Here is a 20,133-nt window from a genome sequence, read left to right on the forward strand (position 1 = left end):
CATCTGACAAGGGATTAATATGAAGAATATATAAGGAACTCAAACAACTTAACAGTAAAAAAACAAATAACATGATTAAAAAGTGGGCAAAGGAGCTGAACAGGCATTTCTCAGGAAGATATACAAATGATCAATGGATACATGAAAAAATGCTCAACATCACTTAGCATCACAGAAATGCAAATCAAAACGACACTGAGATATCATCTCACCCCAGTTAGACTGGCTGTTATCAAAAAGACAGAGAATAACAAATGCTGATGAGAATGCGGAGAAAGACCAACAGTCCTATGCTGTTGGTGGGCCTGTAAATTGGAGCAGCCATTATGAAAAACAGTATGGAGTTTCCTCAGACACCTGTAGATAGAACTTCCATATGATCCAGCAATTCCACTGCTGGGCATATACCCAGAGGAATGGAAATAATCATGTTGAAGGGACACCTGCACCCCACATTTATCACAGCTGTATTTACAATAGTGAAGAATTGAAACCAACCCAAATGTCCATTGTTGGATGACTGGATAAAGACAATGTGGTATATTTACACAGTGGAATACTACTCTGCCATAAAAAGAATGAAATACTGCCATTCACAGCAACATGGATGGACTTAGAGAAAATCACGTTAAGTGAAATAAGCCAGACATAGAAAGAGAAATACTGCATGTCCTTACTCATAAGCAGGAGCTAAAAGAACCAAGTATATAGAAAGAAAAGAAAAGAGAAGAGAAGAAAGAGAAAGAAACAACCATTACAATGATACATTGAATTTTCAAAAGGAGAGAACAGAACTGAGTTTACCACGGGTGGAAAAGAAGAAAGGGAAGGAGGGTAAGGAAGGAATTGGAAAAGGGCCCCCAAAACCGATTACATTATATAATGTTTAATATGCTATTTATCCTGATTAGAGTATCACCTATTGGACCCAGGTATTGACATTCAACGTGGTACCCCACAGATATGTGCAATAAACTATGTTACAGTAAAAAAAAAAAAAAAAAAAAAGATTAAAAACATGAAAATCTTTGCATTGAGGACAACACACACCTAGTGTCATTTAGATTAAATTTAAATCATTTTTATAAATAAAATCCAGATAAGTTCACTCACTTTCACTTCTCCAGCTGCACTTGATTTGGGGCTTTGGTGACCTGATGCGGCTAGTTCAGAGGTGAACGTGTTTCCTAGTTCCTTCTACCTCACCTCACCTGCCCTCCTCCTCCGTCCCTTCTCCTCTCATCTCCCATGCAGGTGTGGGTGGAGGTTATGAGGGCGGGCTCAGCTGGTGGGAGGTGTCACCTCGCCCTGCACAGCACACAGCGGGTCTAAGAGGTCTTCCATGCTAGGAGGAAGTGCAGTGGAAGCCGGGGCCACGGTGCAGGCTGTCTAGGGTCTTCATCAGGGACTGGGGTGTGTTTGGACAGCAGGGGCCAGACAGGGCCCTCCAGGGCATGGAAAATCTCTCCTGGAGATTCCCTATGTGCATGCCCTGCCCCTCCATGCACACGTAATTGCAGTTCTGGATGACGCCTGAGAGGGGCAGAGCTGGGGCCCAGGAGGGACAGACTCAGGATCTGCAGGGGCAGTTGCAACTGGGGTCTGTAGAAACAGGTTTCCAAGCTTGCCCCCACGGAGAGATGGCAGACACTCACCTCTCCAAGCCTCGGTTCTGTCAAGAACATCATAAAACGGTCAAGCTGGGTGATGCGTGGGTGCTTGAGGGCTGTGGGGAGATGAGGGCGAGGCACTTGCAGCTGAGGACACAAGCTGGCGATGCCCGAGAGTTAGACGAGAGTGCATGTTCGCTGCTCTGGCTAAGTGTCCCACTGGGCTAAGTCCTTGATGCCGGTCCTTCATTTAATCCTCCCATTTTACTGATGAGGAAGCTGAGGCTCTGAGGGCTACAGAGTGGCGGGCAGGGTAGGGGTTGTGGGAGAACATGCCAACTCCCCAAATGCAGCAGAGTGGCCATGAGGCCTCAGGACTGGGGTACAGCTGGCCTGCTGTGTGTGGATCTGGCTAAAGAAAGAGTGTGTCCGTCAGCAGGGGCCATGGAAAGAGGGTGGTGATGGTATGCTGGTGCCGTGAGCCCGGCTTCGTTTGGGATGGGGTCCCTGGCACAGGCTGGGGGTGCTGTGGTCCCACTGGCAAGACCCTGGCTCCTGGGAGCAGCTCGTGTTGGTCTGGCACATCCCAGGGCTGACGGAGCCTCAGGGCAATGTGTCTGGACTAATGTGAGACTCAGAGGAAGGGAGCCGAGGAGCGTGTGGGGACAGGTGTGGAGGGGGATTTGATGACACTATAAGCTGAGGCAGCAGAACCAGCAGCTGCATGGGGCCTCCAGAATTTACCATGTACCTCCTGAGAGTGCTCAGTTGAGGAGGAGACAGAGGGGTGGCGGTGAGTCTGGGTCCTGCCCCTTAGTCCTTTGTTGATTGCAGACAGGTGAATTCTGGGTGGGAATGATCCAAAACATACGTTTCCATGGAAACGACGATGCAACTAGAGGTCCAGCTCAGGCCAGCCCCAGATGCCGAGAGAAGCTGCGGCCAGCTGGCCGGGTGGTCTACGTCAGGCCAGTGTTGCTGGATGGACGCCTCGGTGCTTGTCAGAGGCGCGGCACTCACTGCGCCCAGCCTCTCCCTCATGTGGAAACTGGGCTCCGGGAGGTGGGGTTGGAGGGCGTGCACACCCCCTTCTAGGTTTTCCAGTGGCCCTGGATTCTTCTGAGACCTGGGCCCTGTGCTACGGGCCCTCAAGGGCCAACACTCACCTGGGCTGTGAGGGGTGGGGTGGCAGCTGCCTTGCCTGTGGCAGCTAGGAGAGTCAACCCCAGGAAATTGTTGCTGTGTCACGGCAGGGGCACCAGTCCCTACACCTCAGAATGTCCCCTGTGTACCCCTGACTCCCCGGGAAAGAGGAGATTCCTGCCCAGCTTGGGAGAAGCAAGGTGATTTTACCTCACTTGGATAATGCATTGTTTCTGGATTCTGGGAATTGGGTGTCTTGCCAGTTTTCTGTTGCTTATAACAGAATACCTGAAACTCGCTAATCTATAAAGAAATGGAATTTATTTCTTATAGTTCCATGGCTGGGAAGTCCAAGGTCAGAGGGCACATCAGGTGAGGGCCTTCCTCCTGGTGGGGACTCTATGCAGAGTTCCTTGGGAAGCACAGGGCATCACAGGTGGGGCTGAGCGTGCTAATGTTCTAGCTCCGGTCTCTCTTCCTCATCTTATAAAGCCTCTAGTTCCACTCCCATGATAACCCATTAATCCATTAATCCATGAATAGATTAAGCTATTCATGGGGGCAGAGCTCTCATGATCCAATCACCTCCCAAAGCCCCCACCTCTCAACACTGCCACATTGTGGATTAAGCTTGCACATGAGTTTTGGAGGGGACATTCAAACCACAGCGTTGGGTAACTTTTGAAAAAGGTACTTTCTTTGGCATTGGCTGCTAGGAAGCTGAGTGTCCCAAAGGGAACCAGTCACAACAAGAATGTGCATTCTTAGGTCCAATAGTAATTTTATAGTAATGAAAAGCAAATATTTTTTAACTTTTACTTTTTTTCCCTATTGCAAAAGAAATAATGTGGACAAGCAAGAAGGAAAAGAAAAAAAAAAATTCAGTGGTAAATCTCATTAGCCAGAAATAGCCACCATTAACATTTTGGTCTATGTTCTTCTAGCCTTTTCATCTACACATTTATAAAATACTGTACATGCATTTCTTATCACCATGAATCTTGAGGCCTCCCTGTTTCACTTAGTGTATTACGAGGGCCTTGCCTTGCCTTTAAATGTTTGCCTACAATAGTATCCATTTGCTGTCATCGTAGGGCATGCTCTCTGGCTGTTTTCATGCTCCACAGAATTCACCATAGAGCTGTTGGAACAAGAAGGGTGTTATGGACTGAATTGCGAAACCCTCAAATTCATATGTTGAAGCCCTAACCCTCAGTAAAGTACTTTAGAATGTGACTATATTTGGGAGTAAGGTCTTTAAAGAGGTGATTAAGTTAAAATCAGGTTGTCAGGGTGGGCCCTAATCCAATCGGACTGGTGTCCTTATAAGAATAGGAGATAAGGACACACAGAGAGGCCAGGGGGGCGCATGCACAGAGAGAAGACCATGTGAGGACGCAGCCAGAGGGTGCCATCTGCAAGCCAAGGAGAGAGGCCTCAGGAGAAGCCAATCCTGCCGACACCTTGAACTTGGACTTCAAACCTCCAGAACGGTGAGAAATACTTTCCTATTGTTTAAACCACACCATGTATGATATTTTATTATGGCAGCCCAAGCAGACTGATACAGGGGGTAGAAATAATTCCAAACAGTGATTCTGGACTTGCTGCAACATGAAATTTGGGCAGCTAGGAGCTAGCTTCTACTTGGGAAGTCCTGGGGGTCCACGTAGCCCATCTCTCTCTAGATGCCCCCTTACGTCCTTGCCTGGGAAAGGGGCTTGAGGAATGTGGAGAGGGACCTAGGGCAAGTGAAGGGGAATTTCCAGAGTCCAGGCTTCCTGTGGGCGAGAGAGGTGACAGACGTCTGAGCAACAGCAATGTGAGAAATGGCTTTCCTCTACCCGGCCTTCACCCTGACAGGCATTACGATCTCCTTGTTAAAAATCATGGGCCCTGCAAATGGACCCCAGGGCCTGACTGTGGGCTTCTGGCAGGGGTCTCTGCTCTGCAGCCCTGGGGATGGGGAAGGGGAGGCTTTGAGGCTCTGGGATGGCGCTGGCCATCCCTAGCCTCCCAGAGAGTGGCTGGCATGTCCTGCCCCCTGAGCTTTGCTCTGCAGAATCACACAGGTGTGCCCGGCCAGGCTCCTGTGCGGCTCTCTCTCCATCACTCAGACCTCTCCGGGTTCTCTGGGTTTCTGGGTGAGTTCAACTCTGTGGGGTGCAGGGGAGGAGGGTGTCTAGTCTGGAGTGGGGTGGATTTGCCCTTTGGAAAAGGAAGGAATAGGATGCCATTCTCCTCTGGATCTTTCTGGCCCCTAGGTTGGGAGATGAGGACATTCCAGTGCTTTTGGCCAGCGAACCTGAAGCACCTCCATTGCTGTCTCCCTCTGCCTTCAGTTAACATGCCATTCCTGGGTGCCCGGCTGTGGGGTGCTGGTGGGCTCACACGTCGCTGCCTGTACACTGTTGCTGCCCAGTTATCAGGCTTATGGATCACTTTCACTAAACGTGAAACAGCAACCAGTCTCTAAACACTAACACACTGCTTATGCGTCCAATATGTAACTGCTGAGTCTTTACAATTTCTCCAATTAAACATTGATTTAAAATGTGTATTGAATTCTGCTTGTAAACATTTAATTAATATCAAAGTCTACAGTACTAGACCATCTTCAGTGCTTTGATCATTCTAAGAAACAGACAAAACACATCTAAAATGCTGTGTCACTTACATAACTGAGTGCTCACTCCAGAGCTGACCTCGATGCTGAAGCCTTAGAGTCCCATCTTTCTTCCTTACCCCTCACTAGATTTCTACTGATATTCATAGTTCTCCCAGGTCTCAGCCTTCCTAGAGTTGCAATGACCTTTCCGGACCCCAGGAAAAGAGACAAGGGCTCGATGTGACTGGATAAGGACTGAGGACTCAGGGCCTGGGGTATGGACGGTTCTCACGGGGCAGGGCTCCCAGCTTCTCCTCCCAATGTGACTGAAAGCCATGCCCAGGCATCCAGCTGAGGGTCCTTTCTGTGTGAAGAGTTCACTTCCTGCACCTGTAGGACCTTTGAAGCTCAAGCTTTTCTTGAAGCTTTGAGTTCTTTTGCAGTCTGGTGTCCACCCCAGAAGTGAAGCGTTCTTTAACTTTCATTTGTCCCTTCCTCATGATCTATTGACCTGGTTTGGAAACGTATCTCATTAACATCTGCTAAGTGGGCCAACTTGAGGGTCCTGTCCCGGGCTGGGAGGACATGAATGTGTGCAGGGTGCTCACTGTCTCAGGACCAGCTCGGGACAGCAGCTTCTCTGCACCTGCTGGCCACTCTCTGCTGGACCTCTTTCTAGCTGGTCATCAGGATGGCCATCAGAGTGACAGCTCCTTCCCCTTCCAAGATCTTTTCCCTGCACTCATATTTTCCTTCTTACACAGATAAAAAACATGTTTTGTAAGCCAGATTATACATTTACTGGAAGGAACAATTACCCATTATGTGAACACTTCTCTAGTCATTAAAAGCAATTACAAATTATGTATACACTATGAGATTTAACCTCCTTTTAAATTACAACTACCGTCTATCTGCTTCATAATAACTTCTTTTTTTGGTATCATTGCAACTTTTTACAACTGGTATGATTTCCGTTTGCCAGTTAACAAATCGTTGCAACTCAGCCAAAGCGAATCCCTTTAAAGTGGCTCTGTCCTTTGAACGCTGCTCTTGAAATCCTTGAATATCCAGCCCGTCCCAGGCTCATTCTAAATCATGTGTGTCTGTATGTATATGTGTGTCTGTGTCGTGAATGTTTATGTGTGTGTATGTGTGTGGTACATGTGTAGCTGTGTGTGTGTTTTGAGTGTGTGCGTGCATGTCGTCCAGCTTTGCTCCAGTGGAGAGAAGCAGTAGGCTCCAGATCTACGAGCTAGGGGAGTATGTGAGTATTGGTGCTACTCTCTAGGCCACTTTTAATGACAGAATATTTTTGATGATGTCATATATTAATTTCCATTTACTTTTTAATTTTTATTGAAACATGATTGATTGCACATATCTGTGGGGTACCATGTTGAATATCACTACCTGTGTGCAATATGTGATGCTCAAGTCAGGATAATCCATATACTCAGCATTACACAATGTAATCATTTTTTGTGGCCATTTACCAATTTCTCAATGACCTCCTCTCCCCCTCTCCCTTGCCCACCTCTGGTGGCCTCAGTTCTGTTCTCTCCTTTTGAAAGTTCAACGTATCATTGTGATCGTTGTATCTGTCTTTTATTCTTTTCTAAATTTTATTTATTTCTTAGCTTCCACTTATGAGTGAGGACATGTGGTATTTCTTTCAGTGCCTGGCTCGTTTCACTTAATATGATTTTCTCTAAGTTCATCCATATTGCTGCAAATGGCAGAATTTTTTATTGCTGTGTAGTATTCCATTGTGTGTATATACCACATTTTCCTTATCCAGTCGTCCATGGATGGACGTTTACTTTGGTTCCGACTTTTGTTTATTGTAAATAGAGCTGCAATGAACATGGGAGTGCAGGTATCACTATGACATGATGATTTCCATTCCTTTGTGTATATACTCAGCAGTGGGATTGCTGGATCGTATGGTAGTTCTATCTGTAGTTGTTTGAGGACCTTCCATACCATTTTCCATAGTGGCTGCACCAATTTACAGTCCCATCAACAGTGCAGGAGGGTTCCCTTTTCTCTGCATCCACATGAGCATTTGTTACTCTGTCTTTTTGGTAATGGCCAGTCTAACTGGGGTGAGATGATGTATTGATTAAATAATACTCATGATAAGAAAAGTCCATCCTAGCCATCTGACTCCCCTCCCCACGGGCAACCACTGCTCCTATTTCTTGGTCTCCTTCTGCAGCACAAGTTATGAGTTCATTGAATTGGCTGTTTCCAATTTCACATGTTAGGTTGCTGTCCCCCTGCCAGCCCCACCTTTCTTTTGGGATGAGACTCCTTTGTCCATTAAGACCTGTCCTCTCTGTCATTTCCCTTGAGGAGCTCGCAGGCTTAGGGAGGCAGAGCTGGGGCCATTCATCTTGACAGAGCAGGGGGACAGCTCTGCGGAGCCTGCTGCCAAGGCACGAGACCGTGTGTGAGTGCTGGGTGGTGCACGGTGTCGGGGCTTGGTGGGGTGTGGGGGTCACCTGCCACTCAGGATGGGCCAGGTGAGCTCAGGTGATGGGACTCCCAAATTCCAGTGTCACCCTCCACAGGCTTTACTTCTTGCTCTCCATCCATGTCCATGGCAGGTGGTCTGCGTGCTCTGGTCATCTCTCTAGGACACAGGCTGACCCAGCAACCACCAGCTCATGCTCAGGGCCCAGGTGAGAGGGAAGGGGCGTCCCGCGGCAGGGTCGTCCCACACAGGAATGCAGGGCTCCCACCTGTGAGAGGCAATGGCTTCCCTTCTACTCAGCACTTTGCTGGCACTTGTCACACGGCCTCTCCCCACCTGCCGACCGACTGACCGAAGGCCCGGATGGTGAAGAGTCTCGGGGGCAGCCCTGGGGATGGCAGAAGCCACCAATGACAAGGTGGAAATGTATTTTATTTGCATGCCAATCGTTACTCCTATTTCGTATTTTAAAAATGCATGTTCCAAAATGGGACTCCTAAACATTCCTGTCATCTTATTACAATAATCAATCAGCTTTCACTTATTCTTACATGTGCTACACCCTAACTCAATTCTCTAGTGAAGGGGTGAGTAAACGTCTTCCTGATATTTCAGAAAACATTTTTTTCCTAAAGTTGTGACGTTTCAGGCAACAGGACCGCTGGTGTTTCCCCAAGTGGCTCTCAGGGACGATCCTGGGCTCCCCCTGGTGCCTTCCCAGGCAGAGGAGAGAACGTCACGGCTGGGAGGCGGGGAGGGAGGGGGTTCTGACCCTGGGCACGGGGCTGTCACATACACGATCTCTCTTTGTCCCTGTGCTGATCCTGATGGGATCAGAATCGTCATGGCTGTTTCACAGAGGAGAAACCAGGCCTGCAGAGTTGGGCAGCCTGCTCAGGCTCAAGGGTTGAGACTTGCAGGACATCAAAGCCCACACCCCAAGTACTGGCCTCTGAGTGAGTGACTAGGTTGAAACCCTGGACCTTTTTGTAACAGTGCTGTGGTGTGAAATGACTGCTTGCTGCCCTGGGGAGCAACACCTTGGACCTCACCACACTCGGTTCTCATGACGCAGAAGTAAGCTCCGGGCCTCTGCCTGAACTTGAGTGGAAGTGTGTTAGGGCCAGCTCATTCGCTAGCTCTCAGTGCCCCGGTTGGGCTCACGGAAAACGTATCTGAACACTTAGGAATGCATCTGGCTGCTGGTTAACAGATCTGAAAAATCCTGGCTCAAACAGGAAGTGGTGTGTTCCCTTTTCCATGAGGTTGTGAGAAGCCTGGAGGCTGGCAGCCAGAGCGGCCATGGTGGGCTGTCCTCCATTATTGTCCCAGGGTCCTCTTGGCCCTCATGTTCCCACAAGGGAGAGGGAGGCAGGGGACAGGGCCTGCGGGGCTCCTGCTCAGTTGGCCCCTTTGCTGGCATTTCCCCAAAGCCCTACTCCACACTGTCCACGTTGCCCCTGGCTGGAGCTCAGTGCCAGACCCGCCTCTACCTCCAAGGGTGGCTGGGAAATGAAGCACCAGCAAAATTGGGGTGAGTTACTGAGAAGAAGGGGGTGCAACCAGTAGTTTCTGCCACAGTGATTACTGTCATAACTAGAACATCCTGCTGCATTTCTCCCCAGACCGACTGGTCCTGCCTTGGATGGGAAATATCGTTCGGCATTTAGAGGGGCGGAGAGTCTGAGGCCCTAGACCCTGTTATGCCAGAAGACATGGCTCTCTCCCTGGGAGTGTTTCAACTTGCGGGTCTCTCTGAGCCTTGGGGGAGTTTCTGTGTCACCATGTCTCCTCTGCGGTTCTCCACATGCTTTCTGCGTGAGAAACGACAGGGATAGCAGCCCACGCTCCAGCCCTGGAGGCACTGGGCAGGGAGAGAGGCTGGGTTTGGCATTGCAAAGACCCTGTAGGTTTGAGTAATAAGTGGCCCTGGAAGGTGGTGGTGGCCCAGTTGGTGACCAGTCATCAGAAAGGCCAACTGGGCAACCACCCTCCCAATTCCAGGGCAAGGGTGGACCAGGGTCAGAGCTGATTGACCTTGGCTGACCATCTTCATACCTGCCCCCTGCTGTGCACATCTACTTCACCTGGGCTCTCTGCTTGCAACCTAAAAACAGTCAGGGTGGTCCTGGGTCAGCCATGACCATGGAGTCAGGCACCCACATAGGAGAGGGGACAGGGGGGGACTCCCCATTACCACTGGAGACCAAGGCGAGGCATGTTCTTTCTGGGGACCAGGGGAGAAGTACCTCTCATCCTGGATTGCCTCCATAAAAAAGCATGCAAGCTGGCTGGTTAGCTCAATTGGTTAGAGCATGGTGTTTTGTAACACTAAGGTCAAGGGTTCAGATCCCTATACTGACCAGCTGGGAGAAAAAAAAAAAAAAATCCAGAAAAGGCATGCATACGATTCAGAGTGAAGGGCAGAGCAGAAAATATAAAGTAAAACTTAAGAGCCTGCTCTTCTGTGTCAGCCCTCAATTCTCCTCCCCAGAGGCAACCCATGTCTACCAGGTTCTTGGGTGTCCTTTGGGACGGTTTCCGTGTGTGCACATGCGTAGCTCTACAATGTTTTTATGCAAATGGTGACTCGATGCACGCTACACCGCAAGTTGCTTTTTACAGCAACAGCACATTTATTATATCTCAGAGAACATGTCAGACCAGCACAGCCAGCAGTGCCTCCTTCTTTTGAAGTGCTGCAGAGTATTGCACTGTTGCACGTGTGAGAATTTTATGACTTCCCTCCTGATAGATCTCGATGGGATTGTTTCCTGTTTGGGGCTCTTATAAGTGATGCTGCAATGAACATCTTTGTTCTGTATCTCTGGGCACTGTCACAAATATTTCAGGATCAAATACCTAAGTGGAACTGCTAAGTCAAAGGGTTTGTGCATTTGAAATTTGAGTAGATACAACCAAAATGCTCTCCAAGGGGTGGCCCTGATGTAGACTACCTCCTCTTTAGTCCATCCTCCACTCAGCAAAGTGATTTTTAAAGACAATTAGATCATCTAATACTTCTGCTTAAAACTGCCAGTCGTGTCCATGAAGACGAAGGCCTGTGATTGTGTCAGCTGGCACTGAGCTCCCTTGCAACACTGCAGCTGCACCAGCTGCTTGTCTGTCCCTCCAACCCTGCAACTCACTCTACCGCAGGGCCTTTGCACGCACGGCCCGCCTACCTGGTGCGTGCAGATCTCACACGAACCTCAGACTGTACCTCCCCCTGAAGGCCATCCCTGGCCTCCTCAAGTGTGGCAGCCCCCTCAGCCACTGGCTCCCAACTGCCCCACTTAATGGTCTCCCCTCTCTATCATCTCACTTGTGTGTTCATCGCCACCACCCACTAGAAGTGAGCTGCTCAAAGCAGGATTATTTTTGGTTTGATTACCACTGTGTCCTGGTGACAGTGTGTGACACACAGTAGGTGCTCAGGAAACACCGCTGTTCCTTCCTTGCCAGCACGTGGACAGACGATGGCATGTATTGCCAGGCTTACGACTGTTTCCCGGGGCTGAGCGAGGTTGAGTGCTGGTGTGTCCGGGACGTGTTTCCTTGCAGCTCGTGCCCTGTACCCGCTTTCACATTGGGTTTTCTCTTTCTCACTGATAAGCACAAATTCTCTGTATACAGGACAAGTGAGCTACTGTCTCTCATTTGCGTCACAAATTTTTTTTCCCAGTTGATTGTCCACCTTTGGACTCTGGTAATTTTTCTATGGAAGTTTCTAATTTTTACATAGGCAAGTTCATTAACCATTTCCCATCTGGACTCTGTGGTGTAAAGAGTTCCCCTGACCGGCCCAGTGAGACTCTCACACAGGGGCAGGGGGAGGTGAGGTCTAATGAGGGCCTGGACTGGACGGGGGAGCCTGGGGCTGGCAAAGCAGTTTGGCTGCAGGAGATGGACAGGGCCTGGGTTGCATTTGCGGGGCGAACTGGGCAGCTGTAGGGTACCAGGATGAGGAGAAGGGGAGCAGTGACCCCGAAGGCCCTGCTGAGGAGCCAGGGCAGGAGAATAGTGGGCAATGGGCAGGAGGCACAGACTCTTGGCCCCCGGGACTTGGCACCCAGGCCCACGGCTGACGCGCGTGGCCGTCTCTACCCACTGAAACTGCTCTGGGCAGCCTGCACGCTGGCACGGAGGGCCGAGGACGCATCCATTCCCACCCCAGGCAGTGAGTGGACCTGGGAGGGAATGAGCCTATGCTTTTATCCCAAACACTCAACAGGCAGGCCACAGCTTCATTCCTGTGGGGCCCTGTTTATTTTCAGATAAAAGGAACATCTGCCTGCACACTCCAGTAAATCTGAAGTTCAATTTTTATAATTTAATTTTAGAAAAGGGTCAACAACGTGAGCTGAGTATGATCTTACATTCAAACTCCTGTTCTGGGTTAAGCAGCCTCAAATGGTAACTCTGCAGAGATGTGGATATGTGCGCACACGTGTGTTAATGTGTGTACGTGTGTGTGTACATGTCTTATAAAAGTGCTTGCTGTTGTACATAAATCCTGCTAACAACTTCACATTTTGTACTCTGTTGTATATGTGTGCAGTGAATGTTTAGCAAATACATAATTTGGTATAAGCCCCATATGATGTGATTTCACAACGAGGCCTAACTGCTGAGATATTACTTAATTTGTTAAAGCGATAAACAAGATTATTATGTGCAAACAAACAGGGCTTGTGCTCCAGCTGCGTCCAAGTTTATTTTACAGAGCTATAAACACAAGCCCTCTCTCGAGTCCTGCTGATTGAGTTTCTCCTTCCCTTTGTCGGCAGCAGAAGGACGTTAAGGCTGAGCAGGGACTCTCGCACTCTGTGCCTCTGGGCTTTCTGGCTGTGCCACTTAAAGGAACCCATTCATTCCTGGGTTGGGCAACGCTCCTCTTCACTCAGGGTCGTTCTGGGGGTTTCTCACACAGAGACTTTCCTGAGCAGGGAGACATCTGATCTTTGCTTGCCTGGGCTGGCCCTGGGCCTTGGGGATTCAGGAGCTTGTGAAATGTGCTAAGAGCCTGGGGTCCTGGGGGGAAGGGAAAGGGGTCATGACCCTCCCCCTGCCCTGCCCCAAACTGCTTCCCAACTGAGAGCCTCTAGTGTAATTCCATCCTAGACCTGTGGATGAAAACGGGTAGGTCCTTTATGCCAGGGAGGCCCAGCCCCCCTTTGTGGGACCTAGCCCAGAATGGGGTCCCCCTCCCCTGTTTCTGGAAGCTGGAGGAGGCAGGAGGAGCCACCGTCTTCCCTGGAACTGTAAAGCCAGCAAAAGGGGAATGGGATATTCAGGTAATTCTGCCCTTGAGAACCAGAGAACCCCCAAACCACCGGCAGGCTGGTCACTTCTCAGTACTTTGTAGCAGCAAGGGGTTCAGGGGAGAACTCGGTCCATCTCCTGGGTCCGTGGATGGGTCAAGCTGGCCAGCCCCTTGTGACAGTCATTCCACAGGAATCACCTCCTCTTCCGTGTGCAAGCCTCCAGCCGGCCCAGCTCCTCGTAGGACTGGTAGAAAATGTCAAACTCCCTGGCACCCCAGCCCCTCCAGACAGCCAGGCACCACTCGGTGTTTTCGTTTTCAAAGCCACACACAACCGTGTCCTTTGCCACCACAGCAGCATCCACCAGCACCCTGCAGAGAGAAGGGGTCTGAGAAAACCCACAGTGGTCCTCACTCGGTCGGGGCTGGGACCCTTACCCTGCACCTAAGTGGGGTTGTGCATCTCAGCCTGGCCTGGGATATCCTGCTTCTCATGGGGGGCCCAGCTGCAGGCCAAGGCCTGGTAAAGTCTGCCAGAGGGCTGGGGGCACCGACTGACACTCACAGGCACTGACTCCTGGAATGGACTGACTCCATGGAAAGTCACTGGTGCTTCAGAGCAGACATCCTCCAAACTTTGCCTCAGATCCCGAAATGTCCAGAAGATACCACTGACCTGAATTCCTGCTGCTGAATGGCCTATGGCCGTGCTGAAGCTTGAACTCAATCCCCTCGCCCTAAGCTCCGTGAGCTGCTTCTTCCGCTCTGTTTCCACACACTGAGGGAATACGGGGTCACTAATTACCCTGCAGGCAGAAAACCTGCTGCCCCAAAGTCATAAACAGTTACATTTCTTTGAGGCTGTGGACTGTTCTGCACATCTGTGGGTGCAATACAGGTTTCCTTCTGGGCCATGGTGGAGGGCTCCCTGTGGTCTCCTGCCCTGGCTACGCCTCTGCAGGGCTGGCAGCCCGCCTCCAAGCAGGTACTATCTGCACCTCCTCCTTCTGTTACCAGTGTGCACGCCCTGCCTGGCACCGAGGCAATCCTGTAAGCCAGGATGTCCAGAGGCCTCTGACTCTCATGGTCTTGCCAGGGCCTTCCTTTCAGTTGACCTCCTGGACCTCTTTCTCCATATAGTGAGTATACTTGGCTCTTGGTAAGACCTGGCTTTGGGGCATGAATAGGAAAAACACGAGGTAAAGATTAAGGGACACTAATGACAAGCATGCCACAGTCAACCCACCTGGGTTCTACAGACCCATTTGTTCCAGAAGCCTGATCTGCAAGCCGGGAGCTACTTCAGCTCAAGGCTGCCATTCATAAACTTAGCTGGGCTCAGGAGCAAACCCAGATGAAGAAGCACGCACAGAGCAAGTGTCACTAGCCCTGGGACTCACTGAGAAAGCTCAGTGCTAGCAGGCAAGAGAGTGGCACTGCCATGGTCATATCCTGTTCTGGGAGAAACAGGTCGAATGGGATTTCTCCAGCCCCTCATGCTCCAGATGGATAGAAACCCAGTTGCCTGGGGACAGGTGATGACTTGCGCTGCGTAGAAATGGGCCTGGTAGGAAGTGGAAGTGCTACAGAGTATACACATGCACACATGTGCACAGGCATGCACACACACGCGCACCTGCACACATGCATCTGAGTTGAGGGGCTCTTCATAAGGAAGATTTACTGTGTGGGGCTTGGTAGTCAAAGGGAGGAGTGTAAACATGTTAGGAACTGTGGCCTGATGCCAGCCTCTCATCTCCCCAGCTACATAGATGTGGCCTGGGAGGGTCGCCCTGCCTGGCACACCCCACAGTGGAGGCTGGCATGCCTCCCGGTGGTGTCCACCCACACATGAGTATGAAGCCATGCCTGAGCCTGGGAAGGGCAGGAGCCAGACCCCCAGGCTTAGGAATAGCCAGGAGCATGTCTGTGTCGCCTGGCCCCACCTGGTGCTGTAGGGGCAGGTGGGGCACCTTGGGCTGGGCTCTCCCGCTTTGCAGGAAGGATGGTGAATCACTTGGATGGACCCCCATTTCTGCTGCAGCTAAACTCTGGCCCTGGAGCATGTCCTGGGTCAGGCACTTGGTCTACAGGTGCACTGGGGATCTGAGAAATAGGCAGCCTTGGCCTATGGATTTTGCTGAGCCCATAGGAGCTACCTGGAGGGTCCCATCTTGTTCTTACTTTGCCTTATGGCCATGTTGGTGGATGTTGACATTTGTGAGAACAGAAAGGCAGCAAGGCCATGGTGTAGGATGTGGCAGTGGTGCCATGAGTACCCATGCGGCTCCCCTCCTCTGATCCTAAGGGGCCACTCCCTCAGTCTTACCCATGCGCAGTCAGCTCCCGGGCTTTCAGGACAGCGATGACTCGGCCCCGCTGGGCACCTGAGTCCTTCTCCAGGCCAATGATGATAACATCTCCACCGCGCCTGAGAAACCAAAACCGAGAGGGGGAAGTGTTTTTGTCCAGGCTGTGCTCTCTAGGGGGACTGGCTGAAGAAAGGCAGGTGGGTAGGTAACAAGTGTGCAGTCTCTGCTAACGGATTACATTACGGAGAGGGTGTAGCCTGAGGCAGAGAAGGACTTTCTAGTCAGAAACTTAATCACAGGTGACCGTGGCTCTCCTCCTTTTGTGCTACCTTAAGCTCTGGCCAGCAGATGAGCTTTAGTGTGGCCATTCTTAGATTTGCTAAAGAGGTCACTCCAGATTTCAGAATCCAGGGAGCAAAGCCCTCTTGGAAGAGGAAGCAATAGGGTTCCCCTCACTCTGCCCCCAAAGAAAGGGCAGTGAGCAAAACCAGGACGCTGCCCCTGCCGTCAGGAAACCTACCTGGGGACCCAAATGAGGTCTCTCACGGCAAGAACCTTCACAGCCTGCAGGTGCTGGCTGAACGTGTCCCCGTCCACAAGGGTCAGATCGTGCTCAGACCTGTCGGAGGCAGTGCTGGGCTCATGCAGCCTGTCCGAGTCCTCACAGTTGGAGAAAGGCATGCAGGAAGAACTTGCTGGGGAGCTGGGTGAACTGGAGGGGACCCTGCCAGCTCGGTGGGATGGGGACGAGGAGTAGGAGGACATGGAGCAGTAGTCGGTCAGTGAGTCCTGGTGGGTCAAGATCTGCGTGCCCAGCTCCTCACTGTATATGATGCTCACATCTGCAATGCAGTCTCCATCAGGCTCCTTTGGGTTGGCTACGTGGCTGGCTGGGGGTTCCAGGCCTGAGGGCCGCACGGGAAACATGTCCCTGAGGGGGCTGGGGTCCCCACAGAAGTACCAGGCACACAGCTGATAGGTGGCTGAATGGTACATCAATAAGGAGTTGGTCCTGTCATCCAGGCACCAGACCACCTCCTCCCCCCTGCAATCAGAGCTGCACACGACAGACATGATCACTGAGGGGGCCGAGTAGGGCTCCAGCCGCCTGCAGATCTCCAGGGTAGCACAATCGATGACCAGAAGGCCTGGCCCATTGCTGTACCAGACCTCAGAGCCGCTGTTGACCACCTCCATGGCCTTCACCGGGTAGGGGTTCTGCCGTGCATCTTCGTCTGGGATGCCGAACTTGGACCTGTTGGCCGTGTGTGAGCACAGGTAGGAGCAGCTGTCATTTGGGGAGCCCCGCACCACAGGAAACACAGCCACAAGCCCGTCGGCTAGGCCCGCCAGCACCAGGTAGCAATTCTGCAGAAGGGAGACAGGGACGCGTTATGCCCCCATCTCACGCACTCCAGGAGGGAATCAGTGGGCACAAGGCTCATCTCCATGCATACCAGGCAGGCATGTGCTTTCCACCCACAAAGCTCTTACAAAGGCCGGGGCTGCAAGTGGGAGCTTCTGGGCCAGCTCTCAAAGGAGGGGCAGCCCAGGCCCAGCAGAGTTGCACCCACCTCCCTGCTGTAAGGAAAGGGGTGTGTCAGGGAGGAGCAGGGCCCATGGCACCAAGCGAGGGCGTGTGTCACCTGGACCACATAGCCTGCCTCTGCTCGGGCTGGCTTCTTGCCGCACCAGCAACAGGGAAATGCTTTCTGCTCAAGGCAACAAGGGCAGGACATGGTGCCCTCCTTCCCACAAGCACTGCTGTTCATGTGACAGCAGCTGCAGGCACTGTGGGGTCTACTCACTGCCTCCCTCCTGCTGCCTGCCATGACAGCAGGGGCTGGGTCCCTGTGCCCACACCTGTACCCTGGGCACTGGCCTGGCACAGGGAAGGGCTGAGTCTCGTTCATCTTTGTGGCTCTGTGACTCCACGCAGTTTTCTGCTTCAAATGGACACTATGTGTTTGCTGAACCCATTCTAGGAGGAATCGCTTGCAACTCAACCCTCTCCTGGAGGCACACGTTGGCCCACTGTACCCACACTCCCAGCTTACGACTTTCACTCTGAAATGCTTGAGGTCCGGCTGACATTGATGGGGTCCTTGGTGTACCCGCCACCCCACAATGAAGGATGAGCTCTTCTATAGCCAACAGGGGTCACCAGGCGGAAGCCAAAGCTGCATGGACAGTGCTGAATGCGGGGCCCAGCCAGGCCTCCCCAGGGCGGAGCTGGGAACAGAGCACATATTCCCAGCCTGGATGCCCAGGTTGGGCTGGGGCTGGGACAGGGGCGGGAAGAGTTCTGCAGAACAAAGCCAGAGTCAGGCCTGTGCCAGCTTGGGGGGGTTAGGGGAACTCAGGAGGGAGGGCTGTCCAAACTATTGGAGTGACCGGCCTCTGGCATAACATACAGGGCAACAAGCACTATGAAAATTTATCAAAATCTATCTTCAGGATTCCAGGCAAAGAAAGCAGCCAAGGCAAACAGGCTCAAAGTCTCCCTCTGGAGTCCCAGCTCGGGCCCCAGCCAGGGCTGGGTGTGAACATGCCCGCCCATGCAAGAATGCAGGGTCTGCCCTGCACGGCCACGGGCAGGACAGCCTCCGCGGGGGCAGGCGCCCCGCACAGGAGGCTCTGCACAGAGCCGGCTTTATTCCCTCTGGTCATGCGGGAGGTGGTACCTTGACTCAGGGGCTCTGGCCAGCGGTGGCCTTCAATAACGCTTTGTGTCATGTTCTCCTGCGCTCTGGTGTAGGTCGGGTCCTGAGCTGCCCAACTTGAGCTTCCCAACCACGCTCGTGGAGCCATGATCATAAATGACTTTAACTTTTTTTTTTTTTAAAGAAATGAAACTGGAGAAGGGTGAAGAGAAGAGCTCATATTTTGGGACTGTCAGGAAGTAATAATATCGTTCACAGTTACCAAGTGCACTGGCCTAGAGCTTTGGGTACGTTAGGTCCAGAGATCCATCTCACCATCTCTTATTATCCCCATTTTCCAGGTGGACAGACTGGAACTGATGATGACAGTCAGTACATTTTGACACAGCCACACTAGTAAGTGTTCCTTGTGCATTTACAGGTGTGCCTGCTGCACAAACAAGCAGACAAACCAGAAGTGTCTGAACAGCACCTGGGTTCTGGGAGGGCTGTGGGGCCTGGGAAAGCCGGGAAGCTGCCTCCCGTTCAAGGGCAGCTTCTCAGACAAGGGGTCACAACCCTTGATCTTGAAGACCGAATGGGAGGAGATCTGGAAGAGGTGTGTGTGGAAGAGCTACTCCTGGTGAGGCTAGGATGGTGAGGGCCCAGCACAAGGTGTGGTTATGTGGGGTGCAGGGGCCAGCGGGGGGACAGCCTCGCCAGCCCTGTGGAGGCCGGGTCTAATCCCAAGGTGTGGTGGAGCTGGCTGGGCCCCAGGCTGGGGAGAGCTCCACTGGGAGGTTTCATTTAGAAAGGTCAGGGTGGGGCACACACACAACTGCCCACCTGCACCGTCCACACCAACTAACACTTCATCTGAATCAGGGGCTGTGGCGTGTGCATGTGGACAGCAGGCTCTCTCCTCCAGAAGGCACTAATGAAGGCCCTGGTCTGATGGGACCTTTCCTCCTGTCTGTCTCTCTAAGGCTGTGACCTGGGCCAAGTGTTCTGAGGGTGTGGCTCTGCTCTCCATCCCACCCCTGAGAAAGCCTCGGGCTGTTCCCAGCTAGGAGACCCCTGAACAGGGTGGGGACAGTGACCTGCACACCCGGCTGCCCCCTTACCTACCTTTTTAATAACAGGCACTGCCAAGAAGCAGGTGACGACAGCTGGAGTGTCCAGGGCCTGCTGGGGTGTGTTTAGGGGGCACATGCCCTTGAGGCTGTAGATGTAGATTTTCTGGTCCTATAGAGGAGAGTTCACTGTGAGACCCAGTTGGAAAGTGCCGGGCATTTCCTATGGGGGCACACCTGGTCTTGGGGAACCCCTACGAACCTTGAAAAGTAACAGGTATTTCTGGTTGGTTGTTTATGTATTTCTGTGCTTTGTAGAAACTTTGAAAAATAAAGAATAGTCTAAAGAAGAAAAGTAAAATCTCCCATAATCCATGACCCAGAGAAAACCACTATTGGGATTTGGGGGCACAGCCATTCGGAAGTTCTTCTGTGTGTATCTGTCTGTGTGTGTAGGACCAACAAAAGTGGGACCACACTGCAAGGCTGTCTTCTCACATTTCTTCTCATGTGACAGTACTCTGTAGATAGAGCCCTTTGTTCTCATTCTACGAGGGGACGATGTCGGACGATCTCCTGACAGTCTATCACTCAAGAGTACCATAATTGGGCTAATCAGTTATCAGATGTTCACCAAGTTTTCACTGCTACGAATTATACTGAGATGAACATTCTTATAGTCCTGTGTGTGTGTGTGTCTTGGTTATTTCCTTAGAATAAATTTTTAACACTGAATTTACGGAGGTTTAAGTGGCATGAATATTTTTGAGATTTCATCATATTTGGACCATACTTTCAAGGTGCCCTCTGGAAAAGTTGCACCATTCTACCCCCCACTCATAACTTCAGAGTATTTGTTTTTGGGCATTCCTATCTAGATTTCTCAGAAGACAGCTCCTTGGACTTTTGGTGACTTCCTAATGTGCAAGTAAAAGGCCTGCAGAGCTGAGTGAACTTGTGGTGTCGACCCATCAGCATTATAGGAAACCCACTTCACTGA

The 20,133-nt window shown here is 51.4% G+C and overlaps 1 protein-coding gene across 1 annotated transcript in view; it reads right to left on the minus strand.

Annotated features, from left to right (window-relative positions):
- Nucleotides 1–12,105: 12,105 nt before the first annotated feature.
- Nucleotides 12,106–20,133, minus strand: part of LRRK1 (leucine rich repeat kinase 1) — a 134,968-nt gene continuing 126,940 nt past the window's right edge. Inside the window, exons 31-34 of the mRNA XM_063090601.1 lie at nucleotides 19,189–19,305; nucleotides 15,939–16,786; nucleotides 15,436–15,537; nucleotides 12,106–13,478 (exon numbers count right to left, since the gene is read on the minus strand). Of these exons, the coding sequence (XP_062946671.1) occupies nucleotides 13,301–13,478; nucleotides 15,436–15,537; nucleotides 15,939–16,786; nucleotides 19,189–19,305 (1,245 nt within the window). The 3' untranslated portion in view covers nucleotides 12,106–13,300. The remainder of the gene's footprint in view (nucleotides 13,479–15,435; nucleotides 15,538–15,938; nucleotides 16,787–19,188; nucleotides 19,306–20,133) is intronic.

This window comes from Cynocephalus volans, chromosome 3 (assembly GCF_027409185.1).
Source record: "Cynocephalus volans isolate mCynVol1 chromosome 3, mCynVol1.pri, whole genome shotgun sequence".
NCBI lineage: Eukaryota > Metazoa > Chordata > Mammalia > Dermoptera > Cynocephalidae > Cynocephalus > Cynocephalus volans.